Here is a 20,016-nt window from a genome sequence, read left to right on the forward strand (position 1 = left end):
CTTAAATATTCAAATTACAGCAAATTTCTTTTGTTCTCGATGGTAGATGTCTAATATTTAGATGGGCATATTTAGATTTCTACCCTATAGTTATCCCTATATACCAAAAATCGGACATCCAGCTCTATTGGCTTGCTCAGAATTAGATATGCGCATAATTAATGAGGTACAATATGTGGTGTCATAAGGTGTCCCATCATACCATTTATGAAGGGTGTAGCACTTGTGGTTACTGAGTTGTGGACAAATATATATATTGAGGTCAAAGGTCATCGAGGTCACGTGACATTTTGTCAAAATAATTGTATTGCTAAGTTATTCCTATATACCAAAAATCAGACCTCTAGCTCTATTGGCGCGCTCAAAATTATATATGCGCATAATTAATGAGGTACAATATGTGGTGTCATAAGGTGTCTTATCATACCAAATATGAAGGATGTAGCACTTGTGGTTACTGAGTTGTGGACAAATATATATATTTGAGGTCAAAGGTCATTGAGGTCACGTCACATTTTGTCATAATAATTGTATTGCTAAGTTATTCCTATATACCAAAAATCAGACCTCTAGCTCTATTGGCTCGCTCAAAATAAGATATGCACATAATTAATGAGGTACAATATATGGCGTCATAAGGTGTCCCATCATACCAAATATGAAAGGTTTAGCACTTGTGGTTACTGAGTTATGGACAATAATGTATATTGAGGTCAAAGGTCACCAAGGTCACATGATATTTTGTCAAAATGTCTGAGATATCTGCGTGAACCGATGGACTCACTGATGGACTCACGGACGGATATGAGCCAATCTATAAGCCCCTGGACTTTATCCGTGGGGACAAAAAAACTGTGTCACTGCATCCTTTAGGCAATATGAATACGATGAGAAACTAAATTTTATTTTTCTTGGCATCATACATGCGAATCTATGGAGAACTGCCTTATACATGGGAGTCTATGGAGGTGTAAACTAAAAAGTCCTCTAACACGACCAAATTTGAAAGCATTGTGAAACAAATCGACGTGCATCTGTATGGGGTTGGGTACTAGGCGTGAACGGACGCACGGACATGACCAAACCTATGTCCCCTCGGACTTCGTCCATGGTGATTAAAAACAACGCAACAGTTATTACAGCTACACCGGCGGTAGGTTCATATCCAGAGCCCCGTACGGTCTGCCGCCGTCGCTTGAAAACAATCTCATGCACCCGGCCATATGGGCAGCTGGCCGGATGCATGACTTCCTGGAGAAGGCGAGCTGTCACGTTCAAGCTCAGGATTATTGTCGATCAAATTTCAGTAAATTTACCTTACCTAGATGAAATTTTGTCTATAGGCTGAAATTTCGCCGAAGTTTGACAAAATTACATCGATTTTTCAGGTTCATATGCGACATTTTTGAGTTTTGAGTGCAGACAGAAATAGGTTTTGAGGCAACATGGCTGCGACCCCATGTTGACCCCTAGCCCTGCGTACGATGCTATGTGCTACAGCTAACACACAGCATCGTACGCAGGGCCAGCGAGAGAGTTGCCGACATCGACGGTTATTTACGAGAAGTGAATAAAAGACTGTCATTTTTGGAAGCGATCGAGTAGCTGAGGTAGGCTGGGATACGACTTGGGCCCAAGAACGCTGAATTTCGGCAGTAATTTGGCTTTTTACGTCAAGTCCCAAAATGGATTTGAAGTCACCGACCCAACGTACGGGTCTTTGCAGGGCTGTGGTGAGCGGGGCGGTTAGCTGTAGCGGAACACCATGCATCGTACGCAGGGCTAGTTGACCCCCAAGTGAAAATGTGTTCGCGATCAAATCTTCCTATATTTTTTTCAGAATTTTCAACAAAATCATTGCTTCTTACATCTTTTGTAAAATATAAAATACTAAAATAAAACTGCGATGTGCCATGTCTCCAGATTTCCAAATATCGTTCGTTGACCGTTCGACGCAAACTTGTGACGCAGTTGAAATTCAATACTGACCGCCAAATAATCTTAATGAGACGAGATCAGTGTAGACATCCTCCAAATTATCCAACCATTCGCATTGGAGTTCAGCTCGCTTAGAGTATCATAACATTTTCGGCCTTCTTTTAGATCGACCCTAATATCTCCCATTTAGGAAATAAATACACAAGCTACCTCGACAAAACTTCGTGCACCATCCAAGACCAAACGCACTACAAATCTGTCTTGACGTCATCATCTCCTTACATGGTAATCGGCATACCGTATTTTTTAGCAAAGGGGACACAGAATACGTCGGAGTATTCAGTTTCAAAACGTATTACATTGTGTGATGTTGTCAAAAAAAAGTCATGTTACTGCAGTGGTATAAATTACAAAATACAAAAGTTCAAATCAGTTTATTTTGGACTGGCTTTACCCAACATTTCATATTGTTTCTTATGCCAGATTTGACCACGTGCTTACTGGCGACCCCTTTTCATGCAAATTTTGTGTCAAATGATGTGTTCCCCTGGAAAAACAAACGTACGATTTCTAAATGAAGGAGGCGAAATTTGCCTCAAGACGCGAAACCACCCCTTACGGGTGTACCTAGCTATTTTCAACGAGCTTCTCGAATCTGCAGCTCTATTTCGAAATGATGGTCTGGTTTTCTCAGCTCAAGGATAAGTGTTCTCCATCGCTGTGGGCATTACTATTCTCAACCGGGGATACAGTTTCCAGTCGTAATGTTTTTCATTGTGTCCGGGATATAAAACCTTTCCTTTTCAAACTTTCTCTTTGATTAACACTAATCCACATCTTGTCAGTGATTAAACATGTTTCAAGTTTAAATGTTAAATTCTGGTCTCGAGCCCTCCTGTTCGACCAAACCGAAATTACCCCTCCCACTTTGGCTCGTCCAGTGGGTGTAGCAAGGGTCGTGCCATCGCCTAGGAAACGGAGGGTGCATTAATTGTTGCATTTCGATGCACATTTTGATTATATTCAGAAGATTTTGTGGCCAGAACTCAGATAGAGAAGCATTTATATTCACATCTCACTTATTCAAGACTGGCTGAGAGCAGCACTTCCATTCAGTTAACATCATTACGCCATTTATTATGCCAAGAAAGATGAAGCCAAGACATTTTGCCCTCCCTGGTCTCAGCCAGAAATGGTTATACCTTACAGTTTTTTCCCACGGAATGAAAACAAATGTACTTGGGCTGAGGCCCAAGTACAATAAGAATAAAAAGAATAAGAATAAATGGCTTCTTATATAGTGCAATTTTCCACAAGTTGTGCTCAAGGCGCTTAACAATGACAATTTCCCATGGTCAATGGATCTTATACTCCCTGAAAAGCAAACAACCTCACATGTGCAGCCAATCAGCGCAGCAGAGCTAAACCCACACATTGCAACCACTGTACTACCAAGTACCCATCACTCCTGGGTGGGGAGAAGCAATGAGGAATAAAGTGCCTTGCTTAATGATACAACACCATAGCCATGTTGGGGCTCGTACTCACCATCCTAAAATCGTGCATCTACTGCTCTAGCCACTGGCCCATGATGTCTCCCAAATAAGGCCTCAATCCGTGTGTTTAAGGCCTGTGTCTGGCGTGTGATAGCCTTAAGCCAAGAAAAATTAAGAGTTTGTTACTCATCCTCGCGCGCGTCAATTCCGAGCCCCCGCATCAACCTATTTTTCTGCTCATGAGGAATAAAATGAAAAAACCTCAAAAATACGCGACGACAATGCATAACACAGTGCTGTGTAAAATAGGACTGTAAGCCAAAATAGCTGACACTAAAATTCCATTTCGAACTGTACACATGTGTCACTGTTATATCAAGCTGTCAAAACTGCGCATTGCTGCATTAAAAGTCAAACCACCGAACTGTTGCTATACAAATATAGTAAAGCAACATTGCTGTGCATTTATCCATGCGTGCTTTCCTATTTATGTTTTTTCACTAGCATGTTCTTGTTGGTTGAAGAATAAAAGAAATGAGAAGAAAAAAAACTTGCGTCACCGCATCATTTTTGCAATATGTCTAGGATGAGAAACAAACTTTTTGTTTTTCTTGGCCTTACTATAGGTAACAATTTCAGGTGACAACAAAAGGCTACGGCACCTCTATAACCCTCTTGCACACAAGAACAAACTTGATTCCATGGATCAAGTCTCTGGCCTTTAAGTCTATGAGGTAAAATTTCTATGTTCACGAAAATGAGATAGTGTTCACTTAAATTACTTTGCGAGTTTCAAAATGAGCTCACACAAGTGGTTAACCCGATAATTATTCTATATATATATTTGTTTGACATTTCGCAAATCTTTCCCCCGAGACGCATTCTACCTCTGATAGCATGGTCGAAAGATGAAAAAAAACTCTTGCATTGTGTTTACTTGGAGGCCTTCAGAATAAATGTCCCATTCATTCACAAGACGTACAATTTCCTCCTTAAGTTTCTCTGTGATGACCGACAGGATGCGACGATCGTCAGCACACGAAGATGTTTCTCCCCACTGTCCATTCTCGCAAGGTTGAATTTACATGAAATATCGTTCTACACATCATTGATTCGCTTCCCTTCACAGTGAGACAAACATGAAATTCAACATTCACTTTGAGAAATCCTTCAATTAATATCTGCGTGATAGAAAACCTATTCTATTGTCGGTCGCCCTTGACTAACTTCCTGTACTTATCCGTAATAGTTGGATCCCATTAGCCATGAAGTGCACTGAGTGACAGAACGTTTCTTAAATGAAGAGGTTATAGAAAAATGCCATAAATATATGGCTTTGAGGAAACGTTGTTCAAGCAGAGAAGATTAGGTTGTTAAGAAGGATTCACATTTTTAGCAAGTGCAAAGTTCTTCGGAATTAAAATATTATTTTGTTTTCTTTGACGTTACTACTTGTTTGTGATGGTGGTACACGACTTTCAAAGAATATTTTCTGGTTCTCATTAATGCATTTTAGGCAAAGTATTCATCTGCAAAAAACTAAATCCTAAGAGTACGCCGACTGTAATGGTCATCTAAAAATGATTGAAAAGGTTACCGGTTGAAGATACAAATACACCCGTGGCCACTTCAGTGTTGATCAAGGCTACTTGATACAGACAGAAATTCTGCTTGTAGAAGGACAAAACAGGCCCTGCCAAGGGTTGTAAATGAGAGCTAACGATTGGCACCCCGTGTTAAAAATTGAGATAAAATATACCACTCCAATTCATAACAGCTTCTACTCGATAGTTAATTTATTGAGGCAACACACTTTTATGAGCTCACTGCTATAGCATCAAGTAAAATTGTGTGTCCCATGCAGAGAGTGTGTCTGGGGAAATTGAAATAAACAAGACTTGTACATGGACCAGTGCATTGTAATGTTATATTTTATCTCAATCTTGTACGTAATATCCAGGGTGCGCGGTCACACCTGTAACATCCATAAATGTAATAATCTCCACAAATGTAATATCAACCACAATTGTAATAAAATCAACCACAAATGTAATGAAACAGTCATCCATTAATGTAACAACCTAACAACAACGAACAAAAATGTAATAAACAAATTAACCATAAATGTGATAAACTCAACCATAAATGTAATAAACTTGAACTTGCATATGTGATCATTTGTTTATCAATGCCCTGAGTAAATAATAACTTTAATAAGACTAGTGTAATGTTATTGCATACTTTCCGAGAACTAGGTTTTCCTTTCCGAAACACAGAATAGAATACTTTGAGAACACTATCAGAAAATGGCGAGGTACTGATCAAACCGTTAGATAATGGAAGTGGAACAGCAGTTCTAGACACTGATAATTACATAATAAGGAGGCGTCAAAATAACTCGGCAAGCAATGGTACCACACAAACTTTATGACAGATGACTCAGAACAAATAACAGAGAAATATACAACCTTATAACAGAAACTTACGACACAAAACATGTTGACGAGAACATATATCTATATTTCAATCTAGTAAAAACAATACGATCACTACCTTGAACACAGTAGGACAAAATTAGACATCCTAGCATCCCCAGTGAAGGAACAAACTTCAAGTGGGACAACATAGGAATACAGACAATCTATCGATTATTCCACACAGTTTATCCACTGAAGACGAATTTGAGGCGACTGATTAAGAAAGTATGGCAATTTTCGAAAAATCGGCGTTAAAGGATCGTAGTGTTATACAGTCTCCTCCACTCTGGAGTAGAGACTGCACTGACGTTCAGATTACAGGTGTGTCTCGGCGCCATGGCCAATCAGTTCTGTACACAAAACAGGGAAACGTAAAATACACTTTCAAATATACAAAACATTAAACGCAAAAAATTAAGATATGAATAATGTGTGGAGTTCAATGCTTTCCTTATTACAAAGATAAATATTTAAGGGCTAATTCCTCAATTGCAACGACAAAATAGATTTATTACATTTATGGTTGACAAGTATTACATTTATGGGTGATTTTTTTATTACATTTATGGTTACCATTTATTACAATTGTGGTTGTTTTTATACATTTATGGTTTGATTTTTGTTACATTTATGGGTGCATTTTATTACAATTATGGTTGATGTTACATTTATGGAGATTATTACATTTATGGAGGTTACAACACCGAACATTTCATTGAAAATAAAAGATGGAACTTACATGTATTTGTAGCTAAAGTGATACAGTCGAGTCTCATTTCTATTTTTCTCTCTTTTCTGCAGATGCGATTGTTTTCTCTGAAGCGTCTGTATATATTTTGTTTTACAGTATTCGTACTTTCAACTCTCTTATTGAGGTATGTAATTTTCAGACTTATGGTGTAAGTGCGATCATTTCCCGTACATCTGGTGGTTCGTGTAGTTCCAGTCGCCGATTACAACGTCTTAAGCAATTACGACCTGGCATGCTGATCAATCTTATGAAGATAAATAGTTTGTAATTATGCGTCGAACAATACTCTGACGTCATCGTTAACGCGGTATGTAACTTAAACGGAGACTCTTTTGAACATGGACGCTGCAGCGAGAGGAGCGAATAATTATGAAAAACATCAAAGGGAAAACACAGTTTCCAGCGCACAACCTGTCAAATTACATAGAAAACAGGTTGAGCTACCACTAACGGGAAACACCTTACTCTTTCAGTTGGATGAGATTAGAACTGATGTTGTTTTAAAAAGAGATGCCGCTGTTTCTGGTGCAAGTCGCTAGGTCCATGGTCTATTTTTAGACTAACACAATATTTTGACTTTTTCGTAAATGTTTGAAGGGGAAACCACACATACGATAATCACAGCTACGATGTCGAAAAAATATGACGATTACAGAAATTGTCGGCTTAAGGACGACAAATGTAAATAACAATTTCAAAGTAGATACCGTTAGAATTTCTCGGCTGCCTCTTGGACGATATGGACACATTTGAGCACTGATATGATTTTTTTCAAAATGTCATACGTTACCCTATTTAGCCACCTTATAGTTAATTTATGTCTGTATAAAAAGTTCGTAAATATTCAGTTATTGTAAATTTTGTTCCCGTTTGAGTTGCGGATTAAAATTATACATAAATCTTATAATATTTCTCCGATTAAAGCATGCATTTTCCTCTTAGACAAGAAGCCTGAAAAAGCATGACGTACTTGTTTCAAAATGATACAAGCGGACTTTCAACAAAGGCTTTTGGTATTATACATAAACTGCTTATATTTACCAAATTCTGTGTTCCTCAGCTAATTGAAGATGGATTTCCAAAGTTTTGTTTCACAGTTTACAGACAGAGATAAAGTATGAATAATATGAAAACGTACATTCTTATAAGAGGCTGTTCCATACCTTTGCAGTTCGGTTCAACTAAGAAAACCACTTAACGTGAACTACCTTTTTCAAAGATTCCCTGTAGATTTCGTCACTGTAACACATGTAGGATTATCGCAGTGTAATTTTTTGCAGGATATTTAGCATATATTATTGAAATTCTGCTTGGCTGCCATTATGGATACAAATTCAAATGAGTCGTCTGAAAGATCAATTTGGCGATGTCTTTGGTACAACGGCACAACCTGCGGGTACCGTAGGCCTCACTTATTGGGACTAGAGAATGTCAGGGGCTATCATTTACTAGGAACGAAATGCATGTGTTGTGGATTGTGGTAAATTTTTTGAAGTTAAAGTAACAGTTTCTTACTGTTGTACCTGACGGATAATGATGATGTCTATTTACAGCTCAACTGTGTTACTCACAGGCAACGCGTTTGCTTCAGTTTGCATTATCCTGCGAATGACGGCTGGCTTTGGTATCGCGGTATGTGAAGCGCTGGGCATGACAACCATTATGACTACGTTTCCAAATGAATATAGACCAAAACTGATCGTAAGTACCATGCAAATATTTAGATTTATTCATTTCACACACTCTGTTACCCGGTGATCCAAAACTATATATATGACTGCATGCTAACATGCCAAGAGCTAAAATTACAAATAATATCCCTCCATTCATGACTTGGCCGTTGAAAAGATATCTGATCGGAGGTTGGCATGCGTACATGTATTTGAATGACGATCTATTTCACAGTCCACATTTATGGCCCGAACACGTATTTGAGTTGGGTTTATTCGCTCGCTTCCATTAATAAATGGCGACAGAATTTTCTATGAATGGGCTCGTACTTTACTTCATTGGCAGTAGAAACATTTAATATTTCAATTTGTCTTTCAAAACCAATGAAAATTTTACTTCTTTAGTTCCCAATCACACGGATAATTACCTGTGGCATTTATCAAGGGCTATAAAGATATAAAGGGGCAGGTATCTATTTATCTCTGATTAAATTTGATTAGTTAACAAAAACTTTTAAAGGAGAGCAAATCTAATATACAGTCAACGTCACCAAGCACCAATAAGAGAACCAGGTATTTAGGATTGCCTCGTTCAGTCAAGTCAATGATCAAGTAAAACAACACATTTGGCTCAAGTCTATGCAAGAGTGAGAAATCTCAAAATTGACAGAGCATTTCAACTTAAGATTACAGAAGAAGAAATACGAAAACAGACAAAACACTTTAAAATAGTCAAATACAACAAGTACCCATTCCAACCAATGACAAGGCACTGTGCAACAACACTGACAGCGGTATAGTTCATTAGCATAGGTGACTGTCAGTTCGATCGATAATTTAGTAATCAAAGTTTACATCAATAACAATTTTATGAACATTCATAAATCTCACCCTAAAAAGGTAGTTGACTATAAAATTGCTAGGCCTATCTACTTATGGCGCCAAACGGTTGCGATCAATATGTGTTGCATTGTACGTCAGTTATATTTGCATCTTCCTCTGGTGTACAATATATTGAATCTATCGACCGCCGGTGGAAGCCGTAACATCAGTCGTGCTTACAATATTTGGATACACTGAGCTGTGGTTTTGTGATCGCGTCCATAGAATAAAGTGTCGCGAATACGCTCGGTTCATGCATCTGAAACAAAAAGGTGGGAGCAAGCAAAAGTTCGATTCGATTGTGATAGATGACTAGATATCATTTTTTCACATATTTTGCTTTACTTTACCAAAACATTGACGTCTCTTAGTCTAATTACTTTTCTACTTTGACGCAGGCATTAATTGAGGTAGGGTCCACGATAGCCTTTAGCACTGCTCCAGTCTTCGGTGGACTCATGTACAATGTAAGTACGTCGTTTGCACTGTCGGTTAAGGTCGTAGACGCTTGATGTGTATGAGGTCTAGGTTTATCAAAACGTTTGTTCATGTGATTAAATAATGGCATACTATTGTTGTTACAGCATTTAAACAACATCTGTAGTTTAACCGTTAAGTTGGTTAAATGTACTATAATATGTCATCTGGGACCAGGTACGTTATGGCTCCTTTATCTATTCTGAGTTTGAAGTGCAAAGTAATCGACACTTGGAATATCTATATTTGATTTTATAACACGCCACATGCTCATTCCGTGTCGCGATTCGCTAGAATACGTCACGTGACGAGAAAATAGATACGTCTAGTCCCCATCAGATCGAAAAAAGTGACGTCAGAGGGTATTTTTTGAAAAAGCTATTTCCCTAGGGAAATAGTTCTGACCAAATTTGAAAAAGTGTCTGGTCACGTGACCGTAGTGTCGTCTGCAGCTTTGCAACAATGGCGGGTGACTGGAACGTGATGTGCGTCCGGCATACGTGACGACACATTCCCTAAAACAGATTTTCCAACATTTTCCAACAGTCCAACTGCGTAGGAACTTGAACAGCTCATAGACGGAAAAGATTAAAGTGCAACTAAGGATGTCGCTAGGTGTGCTTGGAATATTTTTGAAAGAAAATGGTACTGCCACGTAAGGCTTACAACTGAAACCGCTGTGGAAACATCGCCCAGTAAACTTGTTACAGTGGATTGTTGTGATGCAAAATATCAAAACACATTGAAAACTATATAACAATACAACATGAGCAAGTGGTGTGTTATAAAACACCTATCGCCTGGTCTTTATTCGGGCTATAGCGCTCGTCTATAACCCCTCGTGGCCGTGTGTTACCAGAAACACATCGCTATACCCCTCGGCCTACGGCATCGGGGAATAGCGATGTGTGTCTGGTAACACACGGTCCCTCGGGGTAATAGACGGGCGCTATAGCCCTCATGACCAGGCAATAGGTGTTTACTATTGAACATCAACAGTCTTCTAACTTTTTCGTTTGACTTGGAAGCACAAATATTTCAGTAGAACTCAAGAATATTCTCACGTCCTGAATTTATTTGCCCTGATTCATTCTTCCTGCATGTCAAGGGTCTGTAACGCAGATGATATGTAAATGGTATAGAGTATTTCCATTTATGAATCAATCAAAATTAAGGTTCCAAGACAAGAAATTGACCTTTTTAAGCTAACAACTCTCTAGTGGTTTACAAGCTCGAAACCCCGCAAATTATATGTTTTCGGAAGGCCTAGATATTTGGAAATATTTGGTTACCATAGTGTCACTATTGTTTACATAACCATCATGTGACAGGTAATTTTCATAATCTTTCAAATGTGTTCACTGCTTAAGTAATGTCTCGATTCTCTACTTCAATTCATCACAAAAATAGTCATATTGTCTCTTAACACTGACACAGTTCCACCGCTATTCAAGTCAGCAGTTATCACTCCACTCCTTACAAAACCTTCACTGGACTTCAACAAGTTACAGACCTGTTTCCAAAGTACTTGAGAAGACCATCGCTATTCAAATCACTGTATAGAAACTGCCTTCCTGAAAGTACACAATGGCATTTGTTTATCCTTGGACTCTGGCAATTACATTCTTCCCATTCTCTTCCATCTCTCCGCTGCATTCGATACTATCGATACAAGATATTACTTCACATGTGTGACCGTGCATTTTCAGACGCTGCACCGTAACTATGGAACGCATTACCACTGGACAACAGAAAATCCTCAAACTTGGAAACTTTCAAAAGAATATTGAAAACGCGCATGTTCTCCAGAGGATATAGCGTGTCAAAGAGGAAAACACTCTTTTTTGGATGTTATACAGTTTGCCGATTAATTGATCTTTGCTTGAAAAGATATGCTGCTCGCAATAGATATAAACTCTCCCTGATATGTTTTTCTCCAGTTTGGTGGATACATAACGCCATATCTAGTGGTTGGGTCTCTTGGAGCAGTACTTCTGCTTATAAATATAAAGTTGACAAAGCAGATGAAAGGTATGGATTACTAATACATTTATTTTTCCACTAAATATTTAGAGTAAAAATATATAACATGCACTTTGCGGTCCTGTAAGGGATGGAATCTAGTCGACTGTCTCATCCAGTTGTATTCATTTTACACAAATGCGACATTGTGTATCAATTGACTTTTATAAGATTGCTTTTTAGCCCTCTATTTATTCATTTTTGGGAAGCGCATGTAAACTATTTTAATGCAACACACTTTAAAAGAAATGGAGATCAAGATTAATAGAAATATTGTATGTACGTAATGTATGTATGTATGTATGTATGTATGTATGTATGTATGTATGTATGTATGTATGTATGTATGTATGTATGTATGTATGTATGTATGTATGTATGTATGTATGTATGTATGAATGAATGTGTGTATGAATTTATGCGTGCATTTATGCGTGTAGGTAGGTAGGTAGGTAGGTAGGTATACATGTATGTACGTGTTGATCTGGTGGGTAGGTAGGTACGTTGGTATGTAGGTAGAAATAGGTAGGTAGGCTGGTGCGTGCCTCGTTTGATAGGGGTGACAATTAGGCTACACGTGCATGTTATTGCCCGTTCTCTGATGTATTCGCATAGGACATTTGGTTCCTTTCTCCGTTTTTTTATTTTCAGGTTTAATTACAATATTAAGTCTTCATTAAGTTATTTTGTCAGGGGCACATGATGCATGCAAACCAACATTTCAATTGTATGTTTGTTACTTGATCAAGCACTTTATAACCGTGAACCGAGACTCATTTCAGTTATTATCTTTTCTGACATGCATTTGATAGTATCAGCTACACTGACAGTGACTGGGTATAGTGTGGGTTTTTTCAACCTAGAATATTTTTCGTTAGTTGCGATGTGATATATTTTTCTACGCTATCAAATAAATTGCTTCTTAGAACTACCCGAAGAAGAGAAGAAACAGTCATTACCGTTCAAAGAAATCTTCGTCAATCTAGATGTTCTAAGTTTGTACGGATGCATTTTACTCACCAGCATGACTTTCTCTTTCGCCCTGCCAATCCTAGCCTTGCGTCTCAGAGAGGTAAGAGCTTGTGACACAATGTGTAGGCCTACATGCTTAAATTTCTATCGTATTTTTAGCTATAGCTATCATGAACCAATATTATTATTTGACCAAATGTCTCTGTATAATTCAATGTGTGGATCAGTCACTCGGAGCCGTACGTCATTACCGTATAGAAGTGGTATTCATGTAAACTGTCATCTTATTTTCTGCATTTTTTGAAATAATGACCAACCAGTGACGTATTAGAGAGTAGCCGAATGTTTTATAGGAATGCATACATACCTTTGAAAAGAGAGGCCTCTTTGAATCTGATTTCAATACAAAATTTTCATTGTCAGCAGCTAGCCTCTAAAGATTTTCAGTGATATCCTTTCTGAGTCACAAGAATATCCTTCACGATCTTTTCCTCGACAGATTGGCTTTCCGGAAAAACTTATCGGTTTAGGTATATCAATATTTGGCATAAGCTATGGAATCGGTGTGTTCGTTTTTGGCGTTATTGCTGATAAATTTGTAAGTACTATAAGATCGCTAAGCACGACTTTGTCATTACACGATCTGATCTCCCTCGGGAGAAATGTTTCATTTGACTGTCTTCCTTCCTGTGCATGCGTAAAGGGCCGACTCGCAGCGATTTCGAAGCTGTTATCCAATTGGTTGGCAGAATCGTACCGTTATAATGAAATAATACAAATAAACTCCCTAAGTTGCTGTGAATAGTGACAATCGACCAATCAGATATAACCTTGCAAACACGCTGCGAGTCAGCCGTGCGTAAACCTAATGCTTGGTTTACATGGCGTTGTATATTATATGCCAAACAAGGGATACGTGTCCTACGGCAGGAGATCGTTTGCCCAACGTCGAGAGGGGGGGGGCCAAATGGTTTCATGCCTTCAGGGTACATTGCAACTTGTTTCGGTCATAATGTTTTCTTGGTCTATTTGGTGATGGCAATCTTTTGCCTTATTTCCACGGCTGGGCAAATCTGTTCTGTTAAGACACAGAACGATTTTGGTTGCTTGACGACTCTTCGATTTTTAGGCATAATTTTCTAAACACTGCATTCCTGTGGGGGAAAATGCAATTTAATCATGTTTAAATCCCGACGTTGTCAAGTTGAAAACAGTTTTAGGTCACTTCACTCAAATGATGATGCGATGACATCACAATTAGTAGAATCTTATGCAATGGGGTGCTTGACTTTCGCCATATAAGGCATGAAGTAAACATGTTTGGGTCACTTTTACTTTACATTATCTCAACATATCGCTTATTTTAAGCCTGCTTCTTACTAGAGAAATAGCTGAACAGATTTCACTTGAAGCTGTTACTTTTTACTTTTATCCTATGCTATATAATTATTGCTTCTAAACACTAACAAGAGGGACAAAAATGATAATTCACTTACAGAGAAATCAGGACGGACCTTGAAAACGGAAGTGAAAATCGAAATCCATCAAAAACTCAGTGTTTATGCTACCTACCTATATTGTCCACATTCTATCTTGATACTACTCACTTGCTTGTAAACACACGTCTGCATTCTCAATCGACGAGCGTTCAGATCAACGCATAAATCGTTTCCAATGCCATTTGCGGTCATTGTACTGTCATCTGATTTTCACGCACGCGCTTCAGTAAATAGGACGCGAGAAAAAAACCACACAGTGATGAATTGTTCTCGCGAGGCAATATCAAACATGTTCAACATTTTGCTCAACGTCACGAAAGAAAAAATTACAATAAAATGCCGAATGAATTTTTCCAAGCTAATGTTTAGAGTGTACCGCAGGCTTTACTTATGAGGTTGATCATTGTAGCCATAAACGAAGGTACCATGAATATGTCTTTACGGAGAAGGGTAATTTTACTCCGTAATTCAATCTTGTCAATTAAAAGTAAATGACATTCTCTTTTACCTGCAGAGTGCTGTTGTCGCTGTCTGTGCAATATATGCTTAATCAAACTAGTAACCCATGTGATTTTGTATTCCACTTTCAATTGAAATGCGATTTCTTTTCTAAACAAGCTATTTTCAGAGTGTTGATTACACTCACTCCATTTGCTTTTCTCGGCCCTTACATCCTTTCTATTCCTCACAAATTTAAAAGTTTTACATTTTGAAAACTCATTTCAAATCATTCCTATAAGTGATGAACGTCAAAAATAACTTAAAACAATTTGTCTGTTTTATTTGTACAATCACTTCTCTTTTCAATGTTCCTCTGTATTTTAAATCAAGATAATTTGTTTCTGTAAGACAACGCCTCCTAACGAATTAGTTTAAGTAGTCTCAAAATCTTAAGATGTTTTGTTGTTTGGGGTGACAGCCTTATTTCGAAGCTTGCTGAGAAAAATTGGCTTTTCATTTTCTTGGTTTTGTACAGCGAAGCATTCGCAGGATAGTTAACATGTAATTGCGGTATACTTGAAGTCGATTGCTCTCTATCAGACAATGTTTATTTTTCATCACATTTCACTTCGAGCAAGACTTTCAACCCGTTATTTTTACGTTGTGACCATGCTACTCTTCAAAGAGTTACTTGTCCTCCATACAGGCAATGCTGTCTTTCCCATTAAAGTTGTGAATGCATGGAAACTTCATTCAGAAGCGTAATGTCCTTCATTTCAAAAAAATTAAAATATTACGTTTTATTTTGTTTCAAAGGGAAAAATCATGGACGTCTTATTTGTTTACTGCATGTGGGGTGTTTGCCTGAGTTCCCTAACCATGGGCCCATCGCCATTGCTTCCTTTTCTACAAAGGTGGGTGGTGATTTTTTAATATTCTAATTACTGTTAAGTGAAACTCTGTTTGTTTCATGTCGCATGATTTCGCTTCATGACCATTTTAATGTAAGATTGTTGTTAGGTCTACTTACTCTCCAGCGATTAAATATGGCTGCTAGTAAGCGATAACGACCCAAATGTAAACGGTTTTCTACAGGTTAAAGATATCTTGTAACCTGAACCATGGTCACAAATAAACTCTAATTTTCACCCAATGTCCTTTGAGTAAGTGATAGGAGCAATGGTCAGTGTACTTCAAACGGGAACCAAGATAATCAAGGACACAGCGTCATGAACAGAACTTATTTTGCTTCCATCGCCTAGTCAGAAGCAAACGTTTAGAGGATCCTTTCCGACTCATGAAAATTAAGTCAAATGAACTCCTTTCTTGATTTAACAAAGACAGGAATATATAATTAGAGAAATAACGTACCTTACCCAGCTGATGTAATTTCAATGACCTTGATTCTTTCTAGAACAGTCAAGTAAAACGAAAGCAAATAAAAACAAAGTTAATTGATGCAAAAGTAACGCTTTGACTCAGCCTGTGGTTTTATTACCATATTTCTGGTGTCAATTACGGAAGGAATCAAAATAGAAGTGTATAATTCAATTTAATACATAATGGTAAATTATTCTCCAACGCGTAATGAGAAAATAAAGTTTGCAACGATTCGAAAAAAGTCATACACTATACTAAGTTTGCGTAAAAAGTGCAATGAGTACTGACTATCCAAAAAAGCAGGATGGGCGAGCGACAAACGCATTTCTATTGCTGCATGTGGATGCAGCAATGCTATTTCATTTGCATACTTATTAACTGTGATGTGTTCAAGTTCCATATTGTACTGACTGTCAAACAAGGAAAACGTAATCAAATCAAATCAAATCAAATCAAATCAAATCAAATCAAATCAAATCAAATCAGAAAGGCGTCAATGCTCTTGTGTGGATTTTGCTGAACGTGGTTGATTTTTATATTTTACCCTATAAATTTGGTTTCCGGCAAAGGCACATGTTGAAGTAAAGTTAAAATTAACACTGCGTTGCTGACAATATATGTTACCTTTTCTTCATGAATTTTTGTTTTAATAACAGTGCGGTAGTACTTCAAACAGATAGACAATCACTTATATGTCAACAAATAAGTTTACATCACATTTTATAAATTTTCCACTGCACAACAATGATCGAACTGCAATGTTTGAATATGTTAAACTTAAAGTATACATCCTTTGGTCACAGATTAAATTATTTTTTGAAAATAATTTACTTTTAAACACTTTAGCCTCATATTCTTTAAGGATCATGTATTTAAGGGAAAGATGCCTATAAAAAACAGTAATTTCATCATTTTTAATTTTTTCAATACGATGACAGTCATTGCCTGCGACGTTTTACAAAAACAAAAATCTTATCTTTTAAATGAATCGACTGATTTTGATCAGACAAGCAATTTCCATGATTTTCAAAGCACTCTTTGGAAAGTGCGTTAAAAAAACTATCTTGACTTAAAAGAATGTTAGAATCTTTGATGAAATATTTGTCGACAGCTGTCAGAGATCTGTTAGTTGCTTTGTGTATTTTGTGTTGATCTACATTAACATGTCTTCATTAACATGATTCCTTCCAGCACTGCTCCGAAGCTAACTAAGTTTTCGCTTTTATTTTTGAACTACTTGAAACATAAGCCGTGTTAAAGCTCCATTTGCCTTATTTATTTTCCATTATTTTTGCTCTGTTTATAAATTACAGCTTCTTCTACTCCAAAAATGATTCTGAAATACTCTGTGTCTAGCTTGTCATCTCAGCCTACATGTGTGTTATTATATCCAATAGTATTGATGACATCTGAATTCTAGTCCGGACTGAAATTAATATGATACAAAAATCTCCATGGGGTTTACGTTATTTACAATAACTTGTCAAAGCTTGAGTTGTCGATGCAGTCCTATTATTTTCTGCCAATTTAATTGTAATTATTATTGATATCCACAGATCAATAACGCTAATTTGCATTTCTGAAGTACTACGCGGATTTCATAATGGAATTTTCCCCACTATGAGTGTTCAAGCTTTTGCAAATGCAGGGTAAGTAACATTCTTTTGTTCGGTGCTTCTACAGATGAACAGACATCTGTTGAATCAATAACTGGGTACTACGGTTAAACCATTGTCTTCGCGGTGATCTGTGAATTATTTTACATTTGCTAACCACCTAAATTTTGTGTTATTGCTGCAACAACAGCAAACATGTGCCATTTTACTTCAAACACCGGGAAACGCGGACAGGAGTACGGTGAAGTACGGAGTAGTAGTAGTAGTAGTAGTAGTAGTAGTAGTAGTAGTAGTAGTAGTAGTAGTAGTAGTAGTAAATCCAATAGCTACATTACTGTATTTCATGCCTTCTTTGTGTTAAACTGACCATTACATACCAGCTTGGTTGTTAGTCTAAGTTATCATTTAAATACCCCACCAAAATTCTGAATTCACTATTGCTATAATTAATGATACAGAGCAAGATCAAAAGAAGGACTATCGGTACTTCTGTCTGCAACTGTATCTTCCCATTTGGTTCAGCTATTCTATATAGGGTAAGTACCATTGTCCTTCTTTTTACGTGAGTACAGTTATACCATCTTTCATGTTCCCTCTGTTCACACGCTGTTTATCTACTCAGCTTCACCTAAAGTTTAACATCCAGACATTATAAAGCATCTACACATTATTAAGAATAAAACTATTTCACGTATCTTCACTGGATTTCCTCCGCTTTAAGTATGCAGTTCACCCTATTAAAATGTGCTCAGTTGAATTTACACTTCTAACCAGGGTAGATAAGACGTGTGTTTATTTACAACTTTGTTTTATGATATTACACGTATGTCGGCGTATGTTTATGTTGTATCCATTAATGATCTTTAATCAAATTGTCCCACAAAAAATGTTTACAAAAGCAAGCTACATATGACAGGCAGTAAACGTACACTCAGGCATGCACACGACACAAGACATAATAATATCATGAGAAATGTACATGAAACAACAAGACTATGATGTGATGTGATGCCCGATGCTTTACAATCTCATTGATGATACCTGAGATCATGTGGTTAAGGTGTATGCTATATTCACAAATACATTATTTCAGCCATAAAGGTAATTAAATGCAGAAAAAGCTTAATCGCTACATTGATTCTTCCGTTAAAATTTCCAATAGAGAAATATGTGTTAGAAAATAAGTTGAGAAATGCAAACACCATAGGATGGTAATCGAGTAAGGGAATTCGTGACCAAAAGATAGCTCTGTAGTTTTTGTCATTTTCATACTAGAGTTATATGACATGATTAAACCTACAAGTTTTCCTTCTGCGTTTCAGGACATTTTTGGGTCCATTAATATCTGGATCGGTAAATGAACATTTTGGCTTCGCATGGGCGACGACAACTATAGCACTGATCTTTGGTGTATACAATGTATTTTACACAACTTATCGTTGTCTGAGGAGAAGAAACATAAGTCTGTGATTGATTCGTTACATTTCTTTAACAAAAGTCAGTACCTAAATAAAACTAATCAAAGCCTATGAAATATATATTTAGGTTCCTCGGCTTGGCAGTTAAAATTTGTTAGTGTTTCTCTATAACAGATTTTTCACAAAAATGAGAATTTATTACCAATTCCGCAAATATGAATTTACAATTATCAGTATGAAATCATGCATATGTAATAAAACTTGAAATGTGTTTCAATGTATGGATTTGAATAGCCTTTTTGACATATACATTTGTGTACAATGAGCAGTCGTTTATATCACAGTCCCTCCACTGTGTTTGGGCATCATAACAACGAATACACTCCATTTACGAAGCTGTTTAGCCAGAGTCAATAAGTTGAGGTTAAAGTTTCTCTGTAATGAACATTAAATCTGTTACATACGCAAGTTTGATACATGAGTCAGTTCTCGAAGTGGTTTAAATGTGTACTAGTGTGTGGATGCGTATATTTCTGCCAACTGCAAGACTTGAAGACCACTTTCTTGGCATTTGTGTTCAAAACGCATCCTCGGCTGCAGGTAGGGATGTTCTTTGAGTGAGTTTTTCAGTACCGAAACCAAATAAAATTAATGGGATGGACAAAGACAGAACATTTCAAACAACATAAGCACAAGAACTACTGGGCAGATTGCTGTGAGAATTGGTATTAGGTACTTCAGGTTAACAGTACATTGATTGTTGATTTCATGCTGAAGTTTGTATTAGTCTTGATTTTTATTCATTGCATTTCTGGGCACAACACCAGTAACTTTTGACCACATTTATCAGTATTGTCCTTTGATTGAATTACTCAAAGTATGTTTGTGTATCAAACGCACTTTCATATTTTTTCTTCCACATTCTAAAACGTGGGTAGATGAAATCCCGAGAATTTTATTCCATACACAATATGTAT

At 37.2% G+C, this 20,016-nt stretch overlaps 1 protein-coding gene across 3 annotated transcripts in view; it reads left to right on the top strand.

The window, feature by feature from the left end:
• Positions 1-19,728, top strand: part of LOC139134981 (MFS-type transporter SLC18B1-like) — a 29,781-nt gene extending 10,053 nt beyond the window's left edge. For 2 of the 3 annotated variants that reach the window (XM_070702103.1, XM_070702104.1), the window contains 10 exons: positions 6,713-6,786; positions 8,216-8,363; positions 9,613-9,681; positions 11,632-11,722; positions 12,640-12,785; positions 13,185-13,283; positions 15,442-15,539; positions 17,562-17,654; positions 18,080-18,157; positions 18,944-19,728. In XM_070702103.1, the coding sequence (XP_070558204.1) occupies positions 6,713-6,786; positions 8,216-8,363; positions 9,613-9,681; positions 11,632-11,722; positions 12,640-12,785; positions 13,185-13,283; positions 15,442-15,539; positions 17,562-17,654; positions 18,080-18,157; positions 18,944-19,091 (1,044 nt within the window). In that variant the 3' untranslated portion in view covers positions 19,092-19,728. The remainder of the gene's footprint in view (positions 1-6,712; positions 6,787-8,215; positions 8,364-9,612; positions 9,682-11,631; positions 11,723-12,639; positions 12,786-13,184; positions 13,284-15,441; positions 15,540-17,561; positions 17,655-18,079; positions 18,158-18,943) is intronic. The other variant, XR_011552909.1, reaches the window with a different exon arrangement.
• The last annotated feature ends 288 nt before the right edge of the window (positions 19,729-20,016 follow it).

This window comes from Ptychodera flava, chromosome 6 (genome assembly GCF_041260155.1).
Source record: "Ptychodera flava strain L36383 chromosome 6, AS_Pfla_20210202, whole genome shotgun sequence".
Taxonomy (NCBI): Eukaryota; Metazoa; Hemichordata; class Enteropneusta; family Ptychoderidae; genus Ptychodera; species Ptychodera flava.